We start from the raw sequence: 14,186 nt of genomic DNA, 5'->3' as shown, positions 1-14,186 counted from the left end.
ACATAAATGTTTGTTTGCCAGAGAGTTTATTTTCTGCAAACATCCAAAATCCAATGGGAACCTCCAATCGGCCTTTTGTAGAAGGAAGCAGTGTGATGATAACTTCCTGGTAGGCTGACAAAAATACCTCATCCCTGCAGCAAAGAGCGGGTTTACAGAGTGTGGGTGCAAAGAAAGATGTAAGGGGCTGCTTTGTTGTAGGTGTGTTTACAGGCACAGGTGAGATGATACAAATGTTGGTCCAGGACATCCAGTGTGGGTGCTACATTCATCAATTTAAAGGCTTAACAGGTGTGAAAACGCTGAATGAGACAGAGTTTTACTAGTGTATCGTGGCAACTGTCGTTTCTCTCTACAGAATTGTTACAAAGTATTGTGCAAGTAATGTGCACTACTCGCCAATACTTGACGTTATGTCGCCGCACCATGTTGTTTGACAGCGCTCCATTGAACTGAATGAGGGGGTGTGCTTTATGACCGGTGCTATAGTCTGTGTGAACACGGCCCAAATTACCCTGTTAAAATTTGACCTCACATTGTCGGAGTGGGATTCTTGAAGGAGCTCATTGCCACCATCCCACTGCAGTGGTCAATAATTAATGGGTTGCGCCTGAGTGGGGGGGGGGGGGGGGGACACCCATTGTCTTAAGGCGCCTCTGTCCAACCCGTTCTTTTTCCAGATGGGTGAACTACAGTAGCAGTGATTGGGCCTGGAGGGTCAGCTGAGGGCAGATCAGGGCAGGCGGGTTAGGGGGTGACGGGGTAAGGGAAAAGGGGGGGGCGGTTCGCCTTACAATGGGCTTCTCGCCAATTCTCACTGACCCTCTTAGCCTGCCGCTATAGGCTGCACGACGTCGGCCATTACCAGATTAAAGTAATCCTCTTTTTAGGTCCAGACAATTGCTTTATTAGCTGACCACACACAGGAGCCCGACCACCCCGGTAATGGTATTGTTGTAGGGGGGCCCTCAGGGTGTTATTGGTGGAGGGTGGGCAGAAGGAGGAGTGGAGGTTTGTCGCCGTTGTTGCGGCTCTCCTTAGCAAATTTCATGCATACATTACTTCTCCTTGTTTAACCAAACACACCAGCCAGTTCTTTCTGTGAGGTTCTTTATTTTCATGGTGCAACACACACACACACAGACTTGCAAATGTCCACGCAGCCCCTTGCACACCTAAACATTTCCACATTTTGGAGATATTGCCTGAATTATAATCAGATTAAGTGCGGGTATGGATATGCATGTTTGCAAATCCCCCTCCTCTTCCTCCAGCCTTCTTAGTACGCGGTCCAGATTTTTTTCTCTAAATCTCTCCACTGGCTTGTTTTTGCCAAGTAAAAAAAAAACCCCATCAAAATGCTGTTTCATCTCCTCTTTTCTTCAGTTTCTAAAGGCATGATGCATTTCCAACTGAAGCAAAAAAAACCCATTTTAAAATAATTTTAAAATGCTGGCAGATTGTTCTTTGTCATAAGGGCATAAACTGTTTTTTTAAGAGCCTGTCAGTCAGGCGCGTACGGCTTCATCTGATAATCTATTCAGCTTTATGAGGAGCAGAGAGCCACTTCGAGCTGAATTAAGTATTGTCAAACAGTGTGAATATTTCATGAATAACCAGGGTAATTTGAAGTGACCTGGTGTGGTTCTATCTTTACATGGTGGTGTCCATGAGAGAGGCATACATTCGCTCTATAAACAGAGAGTTGCAGAGCTTCAGGTTGCATCACTGCACGCTCCCTGAAGGATATACGTGAGCTTCAGTTTACGAGGAGACATCTGCGTCAGGGAATTTATGATAGCAATCCAGGAATAATCTTCAGTCTCTTTCTTTTATCATCAACTTTTGGACTGAAATCCTCCACCTTGCAAAAAAGATAAGCCAGTAAATACACAGCATCATGAAGTTGATAGATTGGACATGGACTGAACATGGAACAACCCATTCACCTTGACTCTACTCCGTCTCGCACGTCTTTTCCCCCTCTGAGGTCGCGAGGCCTTTGCTGTTCATCATCAGTTCCCATTAAGAAACTTAAGAGAGGGAGAAATAAATCTTGAACACGGCTTTTTGATAACGGGATATTATTGATCCACGCAAGGAAATTGTTTCTTTTCCCCCTTTCTCCTCACTGAAGGAAGTCAGAAGGAGGGGTTTGGTCGGAGTAGGGAACAAATCATTGTATTGCCCCGAGGATGCTTGAGCAGGGGGGATGCTTGGGGCACTAACCTGGCCTCTGCCTGGAGGATGTCTCTCTTACCACCAGTCTGCCCTAGGAGATCTTTTCACTTTCTTGGAGGAAAACCTGGAGCCACAGTGTTACTTTAATTTCCAGAGTATTACGGAGTCCATACTCTGCTGACTTTTGGTTCTGCAGGTTGTCGGGTCGGGGGGAGTCATGTGTATCCCATCAGGAATTGCAGAGATGAAACACATAGATGAAGAAATTGGCAGAAAAACACACAAGCACACACACACACACACACACACACACACACACACACACACACACACACACACACACACACACACACACACACACACAGGGCCAACATGGCATGCCAGAGGAGGTTTGCGGTGGATTAACCTCAAGGTTGCTGGGTGGGTGAGCACAGCAACCGGCTCACAATTGGGATGGGAACCTGCCGCTGAGCCCCCACGTAGGTGAACACTCCCCATAGCGGGAGATTGGAAGGATTTACATGCAAATTGTTTGTGTTAGAGTAGGTGTGTTTGTACGAGCGGTTCTATCCGTGTCTGTGCACATACCTTCTGTAGGTTGGGGGGTTTGGGGGGCTGGGTAGGGGCTTCGGTGTGAGAAGATTTTGCCCGCCAGTAGTATTTTAATACGGCCTCCCTCTTGACTTGAAATATGGTTGTTTCAATCCAATGGGCTTGGCATGCCTCGGGCCGGTTCTGCTCGGTTTGAGTGTGTGTCTGGGTGTGTGTGTGGGTGGGTGTGTGTGTGTGTGTGTGTGTGATGGGGGAAGGATACGAGAGGGGATGGAGGTTAGCCAAGGCCTTTTAAAGCTCCACACAAACACACACATATGCACAAAGTACAGCGTGAGGCTCGTTGCGTGAAAAGTCATTAATCATCTCAAAAGTACGAATAATATTTGAGCTTTAATTATCTTTTACTTTATCAGTGGCTGAATGGAACCACCAGGATGAGCAGATGAATCCGGACACTCCTTAATGGAGAAGTAAAGAATATGGGCTAAAACTAGTTGTTTAATCTTTAAAAAATGGATCAGAGTTTCCTAAAGCTCAAATGTCTTGTATTGTCCACAACTCAAAGTTAATCAGTTTACTGTCCAAGAGGAGTAAAGAAACCAGAAAATACTCACATTAAAGCTTGTATCAGATCATTTTTACTTTGGTTTCTTAAAAAAACAGAAATTATCAATATAGTTGGCAACTCATTATCATTTTTGACAACTAATCTATTAATCTTTGCAGCTCCAAAATAAATGTTTTCTTTCCATGTTTTTTTTTTTTATGTACAACCAAAGTAATAAAATATATCCATGCGGAGAATGTCTTGGGTGCAGCCCAGAATCCACAGGAATTCTGTTTTTATTGAACAATCCTCCAGGACGTGATGTACACCTAATGCCTAATATTCAGCCAATGCAGGCAGTAATGTGCCCTTTAAGTAGCTGGATGTACAATCGAGGCAAAGAGTAAGAGGAGTGCAGCTGTATACAGTTAGTGTATAGATGGCGTAGAGTTGGGTGATGGATTTCAAGCATTGAAAGCGTCTCTGCAAAACTAGTCTTGCAATAGTCCTTAAAAGTAATACGTACAACACAAAATGTTAGCACTCTGTGGGTCCAGCGATAGGGCTGCTTCTACTGTACTGGTTTGTTTTAGATGACTCAACTCATCTTCATCTGGCCAGGACTCCTCTCTCTGGCCGGAGGCAGCACAGTGGCATCTGCGTCTGTATTGTTTGTACCTATGGAGATTCCCCAGCCACCAGTCCTTTCTATAGGACTTGCATAACCTTCACAACGTGCACTGAGTAACTTGCACACCCGTGTGAAGCATGAGCCAGCTTAAACGTATAATCTTATTGTCACATGATTGCAGCTTCGTGCAGACAGGGCGCCCGCAAGTCGACCTGATCATCCTCAACCTCTGCTCTCCAGCCATGTGCTTCATTAAAACACATACAGACACACACACACACACACGCACACACACACACACACACACACACACACACACACACACACACACACACACACACACACACAGAACAACCCCCCATGAGCACCCCTCCAGTGTCTGTGTGGCTGATAATGAGAGCCTCCTGTGCTTTCCCACTGCTACATGTGGGGCCCACGGTCATATTGGCTGCAGACTACACCACTGCCAAGTATTAGCCCCCCCTCCCAACACCACCACCCCGCTTATCATCCACCCTTACCCCAACCCCCACCCCTTCTAACCCGTCTGGGTGTGACAAGACACTGTGGAGGGGCCAGGCCCGGGCATTTATGAGTGTTAAAAAGCCATGGAACGTCACACCTTGAGTGATAACCTCATCTATTCTTTTCCCTCTGCAGCGTTGGGGGGAGGGGCGGGGTGATAATTTATCACGTAATTCAATTTCGAGAGGTATTATACATGACGTGTCTACGGCGATAACACATAAACAGTATCGGATCATGACGTGAATATGAATTGCACGCTGTTGTCTTGGGCTTGCCTGCTGATTGCGTTGTAAGAAGTGGTTTATATATGCCAATAACAGGTTTATAATCTGCTTCTAATGCATCGCGGTGACTTGTGGTTTTTCATTCAGCGTTATCTCTGCGCTCTGGCTAGTAATTGGTTTCCCGAGGCTTCCATGTAAAATTAGTTTTCACTGCAGAGTTTTTCTAACAACGTCTGATCAGGAACAATTTGGTAAACATTCCTCTATCAAACGGAAATGGAGAGAACTGATTGGTTTTGATATTAAGGCCTGATCTCTTCATTAATGATCACACTTAAAATGTTGAGCATTCACCTCAACCTGTAGGGTCTTATGCATGGAAATCATTTTTCATGCTCCTGTCATCACAACCAGTGGGGCCAGCTGCTTCTCAACCATCAGCCCAGGTTTGGTGGCAGCATATGCGGGAGTGCTTTGGGTGCTGGGGGATTGTGGGGGTGGGCGGGGTCGGTGCAGCTTTTGTTGCTGCTAAACGGACTCAGCTTACAGGACAGAGCAGCGGTGACGGCGGCCTAAATGGCCACGCCAGCGGACACGTCAGCGGACACGCTAAGGGACAAAAGGAAAATGGAGGGAGTAAATTTGAAGGGAGAAACGTGTCAGACTTTGATGAAGTGTGTGTGTGTGTGTGTGTGTGTGTGTGTGTGTGCGTGTGCGTGTGCGTGTGCCCCCAGCGGTGGAGGTGACCCTCCGGACTCGTGGAAGGAGTAATTGAAATGCCCTGTCGATGTGTGATTCCTATTCATTTGGCTTTAGTGCCGGGCTCAATTTCGCCATCGGCCACATGAGCTTTTCCAGAGAGCTAAACCATGTTAGGTCATTTACTCAAGGCCATAAAATACTCTCAGAGCTAAATGACAGCACCATGAGAAAAAAATAATATGGTATAACGCTTTAAACCAAGTGTATTCTTTTTTTTTTAAAAGAAGGGAGGACATTACAGGTCAGTTGTCAGAAAATGTTGATAAAGAAATGGTAAGGGCTAGTTGACAGTGAGTGTGTGTGTGTTTGTGTTGGTACACTGCAGGGGGGGGCTCCAGTCTCCAGTCGGCCTGTATATTGGACTGAGCTGGTGGTGATATTGGATGCAGACAGTGTTTTGCTGTATTTGCTGCTACAGCTGCTACAGCAGCGTATCTGCGCCGGTGTCTGTGTTTGTCTTAGGTGGGGAGTGGAGGCGGTGGGGGCTTAAAGGCAGTACGGACATCTGTCTCCAACTGCGAGACCCCCGCCCCTCCCTTTTTCACCCTCCCCAGACCCTCCCAGTCACCACAACACACACACAATATCCTGTGCGGGGCCGTTTCATTGCGGTGTAATGGTTGATAGGGATCGGAGGGGGTCCACTCTGGATAATGAGAGTGGCTGATGGAAGATGGCTTCTGATGGGGGGGGCTTGGACAGATATTGCTTTGGGGACCAGGCTTTGCCTACAGAGAGGACAGAGAAGACATTCATGTGAGCACCTAAGCAGTCTTGTGAAAGGGAGTGCATGAACTCTGGTTGAAGGGCTGAAACGTCAGGGTGTGTGTTTGCTGTGGCGTTCAAACCGAAGCAGATTGCTCCGTGTCGGGGACAATATGTGGGCTGACCGATGGATGGAAGACCGGCTCAGTCCCCCGCAACAGAGCTTAGACCTGAGGACGCCTCTCTGGACTCTCCTCCCTCCCTCCCTCCATCCCTCCCCTGGCTTAGCCTGCCAAGGGACTATCCGTCATTCTCTCTCTGCCATCTGAATATTTATTCTTGAGGGGGTGCTGTCACACACACACACACACACATACACACATATAGTCCTGGAACATTAACGACAGCGATAAAGCCATTTAATTAAAAGTGAGTCTGAGCTCGCCCCAAAGGTGTTTTTTACGTCCAATTAAATGCTCAAATGATGCCCTGATATACAGCAGGGTCGTGCTGCTTTGCCCATGTGGTAAATCACAAGTCTAGCGGTCACAGATAAATATTACTTCCCTACAATAACATTTTTTTTTGCAAAGAATAGATGAACTTCTCTGGTGTTTTTTTAAATTTTGGCAATGATTCAGCATAATTTGTAATTCGCACATCCGTCACAAGCTGATGAATGCTATGTACAGATGGGTGTCATTTGTTTCCTTCTGACTAATATGCTTGTCATTGTGTAAAGATACAGGTTTACAGCAATCTGTTGCAGACAGTGAAACTAAAAGCCTCATAGATCTGGTTTGGATTATTAGATTCAGTTGTGTTTAGGAGCGGTTGATGAAATCTCCTCTGATGATAAACCTGACTTTATATCGCAGCATTGATTTTTAGAAATGAAATCGAGAAACAATTAGCGCTGCGTCTAGCATTTGATTTCTCAATGCATTTTGCTCTTTAGTGTCAGGAAATAGCGAAAATGCCTGTTAAAATTCCCCACAGCCCAACCCAACAGTTCTAAACGCGAAGATATTCAGTTCATATACGACAAATAAAAGGAATCAAATCTTCACATTTAAGAAGCTGGTACCAGACATTGTTTGGGCCTTTTTAGCTTGAAAAATGTCAAAAACGATTAATTTATTCAAATAGTTGCTGATCAATTTCCCTTTTGATTGACTAGTCAATTCATGGATTCATTCTTGCATTTCCTGAAAAAATGAATACATAAAGGGACCAAATGAAAATATGAGTTGAGGCTAACACGATGAAGTAAATACCTGACAAACCAAGCCACTTGTGGGCCAGGCCTCATAGTAATAGTTGTTAATGAAAAATCCTGTATATCAAACAAACGTCTACATACAATTGAGCCCAATAACAAGAGCTTTAAAGATAAAAAAAAAAACAAGCTTTCAAAGATAACTATACTTCAAATGGTTCAACAAAATCCCTACTGGAAGACAGATATTGTCTTATGAAATGTATTGTCATATGTACGACTCTGTTTGTAGCATGTATGTTATACATTTTCAGGGTTTCCATTTCAATCAGATGTCATATTTCAGATACACGCACATGCGCTCCTTATCTGCTACCCTGTGTGTGTTCATGTGTGTCTGTGCTCTGATTAAAGCGCACGTTCAGGCCCAGTGGTGGAGATTACTTTGGCTTTGTTGAAGGGCTTTAAAGAAAGGGTCAAAGAGCACCCACTTAATATGGGCCCCAAAGGGCCTCGTGGGTAATTGCCAGTGCCTAATAAACTTCTAGACACCCTCTGGAAAGTGCGGAGGGCAGAACGGGGAAAAAGATCAGGGGCCCCTGGAGCCAGGATCTCAGAGCGGTGTGTGACAGGTCATCGCGGCAGTCCTTTAACCCCGCCGCATGGTAATTCAGACCTGGGCTACGATGCACCGCCCTATCTCCCTCCTCCCTTTGCGTGGCGGGACGGGTTACTGAACAATTTAGTCAGGGTTCGGTAATCTGCCGTGAATAGTGATCGGGAGAAATGTCAGCGGCAGGTACTGATAAGGTCAGGGGTGTTGTTTGGCATATCATTCCAGGATTGGGAGGGCCAATGGGATTTGGAGTGCCCATAATGCTCTGTGGCTAAGTAATTGGCCATCAGGATATGGGTCTGACTAAAGCCATAGGTGACAATAAGGGACACAGATTTAAAAAAACAAGACAGCAACATTTCAGAAGCCCACAATGAATTGCGTAGACGTGTATTTTATCAGGGTGCAGGCAAGAACAAGCTCCTATTTCCTTATATTCCTATTAAAAATACCCCCTTAAACACCGACATGACCTTGATTACAAACAAAACAGGCTGATTTATCTCCTCGTATACACACCCACGTTCACCCTCATTCAAAGAGGACGCCACGCTATCTTGACAAGAAGAGAAATGAGCCTTTGCGGCGTACGGCCTGACATTGAGATACGATGCTTTTTTCACACAAACCGAGGTATTTCAGATAAAGAAATGTCGGAAGTGTAGCGAGGTTGTATGGATGGATTTATGCACACATGGATGTGTGGATGGTGATGATAATGGTAATGTGGTTTGTCATTAATTACAAAACGCGGTGACTCCCCCCTGCTGGCCTGTGACATTACATCTGTCTTGTTGCTCATAAAACGCGCACACACCCTATTGTGCATACCCACCCATGTATAAAGAAATACATGCGTAAATAAAATATACAAGCACAGGTGTGCTGCTGTACACAATGGTGATCTATCAGTATTGATAGATGCCGAGGTCAAAATGCCCGGAGGAGACATAACATGTGCAAAGTTGCTGCTGTACATGAACATAAAACCACGTGGATGGGCCGTGGTAAATATTTGTTTTTAGCCACTGGTACCAATGAAATATGACTCGGAGCACCCACGTTTTACACTTCTGTTCTCCACTGTAATAACACATCATATATTCTCCTCTGTTTGGTTATTTTGGTCCTCAAGGGCTCCCATATCAAGTGAATATGGGAATATAATCTTTGAAAATTGTTTTGTATTCTATTAGTTCTCAGGGCAAATGTAAATAGAACACTTGCTACTGAAGACATTTCAGAAGGACAAGCCTGAATGGATCAAATACACATTACATTACATTACATTACATTACAGTCATTTAGCAGACGCTTTTATCCAAAGCGACTTACAGGAAGTGTATTCAACATAGGTATTCAAGAGAACTACTAGTCACCAGAAGTCATAAGTGCATCTCCTTTCTTAAACAAGCATCATAAAGCATAAACCAGAGCAAAAGTATAGTGCAGAGGCAAATTACTACGAAAACAATAATTGCAACAGACTAATACGAATATAATAAGTGCTACAAAACTACAATAAGTGCAGTAAACGAATACGAATACAATAAGTGCAAACTAATACAGTAAGTGCAATAAGTGCTACGAGGAAGGCTCAGGGTAGTACTTCTTGAAGAGGTGAGTTTTCAGCCTGCGCCTAAAGATGGGCAGCGACTCTGCTGTCCTGACGTCAGTGGGGAGTTCATTCCACCACTGAGGGGCCAGGACAGAAAAAAGCTGTGACCGGGTGGATCGGCCGCAGGGAAATTACAAATGAAATTACTTGTATCGTAAGCACAAGCACAGAGTATTTTACATACCTATATATAGTGTTACTGAAAAGGCCAATATGTATTCAATAAGAATGCTCCCCATACATCAATCCATCTGATACTCTTGAATGTTGTGACCAACTTGTAGGGCTTTCTCATTACCCCAAAGAGGACAGAATCTCAACTGTTAATGGAATGGGGACACATTATTTCCATGGCCCATTATCTGATACCCCAACAGTCAGAAAATGATCCTGTTGGACCGAGAGTTCATTTGTCCTACAGCCCGTTATCCCAAAAACAAACGCTCCTTGTTCTGAAGGCCCATTGCTCCGAAACTACAACAAATTGAAGCACATGGCTTATCATTCAGATGGTTGTGGGAAATGCGGGCAATGTTGAGGCAATATGGGATTTAGAGGATTTTTGCCTTAATTTGATGAAGTAGCTTGACATGTCAGGCAGTTAATGTGTTTGTTGTGTTAGCCTTAACCCATATTATCATTTGGCCAATTAATGAATTAATTGTTTTGAAACTATACCAAACTGTCAGACAGCCTGTTATCCAGAAAACAAACGGCCATTGGTCCGAAGGGCTATGACTCCGATATACACAATCTAGCTGCAATAAACAGAAGCACATGGCTAATTATAATGCCGAATGATTTGGCCTCTGATTGGCTAGTACTTCATTGGTTGGGTTGGTTAGGTTTAAGAATGTAAAGTGAGATGGTTAGGGGTAGAAGATCTGGCAAGCCAACCACATGCAGGTTGTCGGAACAATGTGCATCTGTTGTCAGAATAACAGGCTTTGGGACAAATGGGCTTTTGGTCCGGAGAGACATTTTTTTTAGTTTATTGGGGTTTCGGAATAACCAGTGGAATAGCCTCATGATTGGACCATAACTTTTTTAGGCTGTAATTTGTTCTTATTTGAACTAATTGTCTTAGGAGTTAAGTAGAAGACTTTATTTGATAAATGTACTATCTCATAAAAAGTTGCTCAATCATAGTAAAAGTATTGAACGTGTGTATACTGCTGCTCTTAACACATTTCCTTTCAACCTGAAAGGTGGGAAATAATGCTTTATGTGTTTGGTTGAATCTGAAGACGAGTAATCATTGAAGAATCATATGGTGATGAAGTGCTCAATCAGTCTTGTCTTATTCAACACATCGCTTCTATTAGCCTTTACAGACATACACGTTATGTAATATTAATACACTTTAAAAATCTGTTTCTCCCCAAACATGATAAGAGGCACAGAGAGAGGATACAGCTTTTTTTTTTTTTTTTTTTTTTTTTAGCAAGCAATGTTCAGAAGTCTGTGAAAAGCACAAACTAGGACACCAGTCTCTGACATGACTTGCACTTTTTAAGGTGAAGTAACTGACCATCTCTTCATATCAGCTTCAGCAGCCCTGCAGATCTCAGCACCCTCAGGAAAAATTTGAGTCAGGACATGAGTGGAATGTTATTATGTTGATATAACTTATTAATACGTTCAATGAAACATATCAATATAACGTAAAGGAGTATGCAAATCGGCCATGCTCTCCTCTGGCATCAATTAATCATCCGCCAACTCCTTGATGTCCAAATCTCACATCTTTCCATAGCTTCAAAGAGAACTTTGTGGAATATTTGAGGGTTGAAATGTGATACCCTCCAAGTGCTCTTTTCAAAGAGGTGCTGCTTGATATTTCTTGATAAATGCAGAGGAGAGATTGTGATGTGAAAGGGAAGTTTGCGGGGAGATTTTCAAAATCATTTTTGGCTTCTTCCTGGGGGGGATGGTTGGGCAGGTAGGAATGCCATGAAAAAGCATCTCATTGGTTTATCCCTTTGTTAGTCCCTGGAGTGGCTGAGGCCAGACTTACCCTGCAGGCCTGCATGGCTTTGGTCTCTTAGGGGTAGACTGCTGTTGTCAGTGCATCATTCTGGAGTACAAAACCATTCTCCACACCTGTAATGTGAGAGGTCACAGAGCCTTAGAGACTGAAATGAGAGAGAAGAAGCCCAATGCCTTCAGGTAACAGGCAAAATGTTGCCTGCCAAGGGATGCATTTGGAAGTAAAAAAGGCAAATCTCTAATGTTTTATAAATGGATTCAAGGGAAGCAAAAGAGAGGGAGTTATTTTCGGGATTGCAATGGCTTCTTGCTATATCACTGATTTATCTGAGCTCCCTGTATGAATAGTGACTTGTTTTCTTGACCATGTATCCTAATGTATTTGTATATATTTGATGTGTGATGTGTGTGTGTGTGTGTGTGTGTGTGTGTGTGTGTGTGTGTGTGTGTGTGTGTGTGTGTGTGTGTGAGTGTATCTGTGTGTGGGTCAGATAGAATAATTCATCTACTTTGTGTGTGTCAGCTAGAAGAGCCTTCATTATTGATGTGCTGTGAAGCCGCACACATGACACAGAGCTGATGAAGACCATGGGGACGCCATGTTACATTCACAGTCCTACATTATGCTCTGTGTTAGTCAGCTCAGTCAAACAGTGAGAGATGATCTTAATTTGTGATTTGCACCTGTTTGGCATTCATGTTGTTGTCTTTTTGAAGGCCATATGTCATTACAAATTCAACAGGACTCCATGCATGCATAGCCAGGCTAAATGTCAGCACAAAGTTAGCTGATCAACATTGAATGCAAAGCCTGATAAAAGGCTGTATCATCAACAAAGAAGTTCACACATATTCTAACCATGTCTCTTCTCTTCTGTGTTTTTCTTTTGACAGTTTTAAGAGATGACTTCCGTCAAACGCCGAGTGATGTGGTGGTAGCAGCAGGTGAGCCGGCTGTCATGGAGTGTATCCCCCCCAGAGGCCATCCTGAGCCCACCATCTCCTGGAAGAGAAACAACATCCGGGTCAATGACCGAGATGAGAGGATCACTGTAAGTTTTTTCTGTAGAAATGATTCTATGAAATTAGTGATTAGAACTGGAAAGTTGTTCTTAACTTGTGCTTTTTTTAACTTTTTATTTGTACAAATAATAAGTTGTTGGCAACATCTTAGCTTTGTGTATGGTGGCGTTAAGGTCACACAAGCTAATTTGCTTCATTTTTCAAGTAATCTCACAATGCTTTTTTTCTGATCCACTGAACAATCAATAATTCCGAGTTTACATTTTTGATGAGGAGGTGCTGATTAAGAATCAATCCGGCTCCATCATGGTTGATAATTGAAAAACAGCATCACTATTGAACTGCATTGATTGTTGTTAAATTGAACCCTTCAAGGCCGTTCTTCAGAAGACCACATTCTAGAATTAAAGAATGTGGGAAAGACTTCCCTCTTGACTAACATGCCTCAATATCCTGTTTCCAACCTCTCTCCATTTGTTTTCTTACTTTCCTCCATCTCCACCTCTCCTCCTCCTCCTACTCCTCGTGATCTGATTACTCCTCCTCCTCCCTCCTCCTCCTCCTCCTCCTCCTCCTCCTCCCCTCCTCCTCCTCCTCTGCTTACCTTTTCATCCATCCTCTCCTTCTGTGCCTCTCTCCCTGCCTCCTCTCCTCTCCTCTTTTTGCACCTCAATTTTCAGATGCGAGGAGGTAAATTGATGATTTCCAACACCAGGAAAAGCGATGCTGGCATGTATGTGTGCGTTGGAACCAACATGGTGGGAGAGAAAGACAGCGATCCTGCTGAGCTGGTGGTGTTTGGTGAGTCATTTTTTACCACATGTCGTTAAATTACGGTCAACTTGCAAACACTGCGTTGGACATGAAACATATGGGAATTATAGTATCTAATTTATTATCATATTACAACTTCCATTGAAGCATGGTTTAATTTTTAATTACATAAATACACAATTCAGATGCAAAAAGCTGTATCTTCAAATAATAACGGTTTAGGTTATATGACAAATAAAATATATACAAATCCCAGTATAAATCGTCTTAGATGGAGTTCAAAATAATGGACTTCAATAAATGTCCTTTACTGTAATTTAGTAAAGGACATTTAATAATCCCGTAGAGTAAGTAACTCTAATGAGAGATTTGTAATCGTTCTTATAGTTAGCCTCACAAAACACATGTATCCTCTGGTCTCGGCCTTCCTCTGGATTTCTTTTCTCCTGGGCAGTACTTTCTCTCCTCAGCTGATGTTGATGGAGCAGAAGATGGATGTTTCCCTCCCAGCTGCCCTTTGCTTTGCTCCCCTGACCTCCCTGCCTCGTTCCTCTCTATGATTCTCTGCCTTGCTCGCAACAGAGCGGCAGCATAAGCGCCTCTCAAAGTGTGTATTGATCCATGGGAACAGATAGAAGATTGATATTTTCTTTTCAGCCCCCCCCCAACCCTCCACATCTCTCACCATCAGGTGAGACACACCTTAACCCAGTGTGTACCACCTACTTTATCAGTGTATGGTTCATTGGACACGTTGCCTTATCTTTAATATGACTGCAATGTGTGAAGTTTGCAAGATAATAGCCAGTGAACA

At 43.6% G+C, this 14,186-nt stretch overlaps 1 protein-coding gene across 2 annotated transcripts in view; it reads left to right on the top strand.

The window, feature by feature from the left end:
- Nucleotides 1-14,186, top strand: part of robo3 (roundabout, axon guidance receptor, homolog 3 (Drosophila)) — an 87,024-nt gene that overhangs the window by 29,247 nt on the left and 43,591 nt on the right. For both annotated transcript variants that reach the window (XM_054625137.1, XM_054625136.1), the window contains exons 3-4: nucleotides 12,470-12,627; nucleotides 13,279-13,399. In XM_054625137.1, coding sequence (XP_054481112.1) covers nucleotides 12,470-12,627; nucleotides 13,279-13,399 — 279 coding nt within the window. The remainder of the gene's footprint in view (nucleotides 1-12,469; nucleotides 12,628-13,278; nucleotides 13,400-14,186) is intronic.

The sequence above is a fragment of the Anoplopoma fimbria genome, chromosome 24 (assembly GCF_027596085.1).
Source record: "Anoplopoma fimbria isolate UVic2021 breed Golden Eagle Sablefish chromosome 24, Afim_UVic_2022, whole genome shotgun sequence".
Classification (NCBI taxonomy): Eukaryota; Metazoa; Chordata; class Actinopteri; order Perciformes; family Anoplopomatidae; genus Anoplopoma; species Anoplopoma fimbria.
This window is presented reverse-complemented; position numbering and strand designations above follow the sequence as displayed.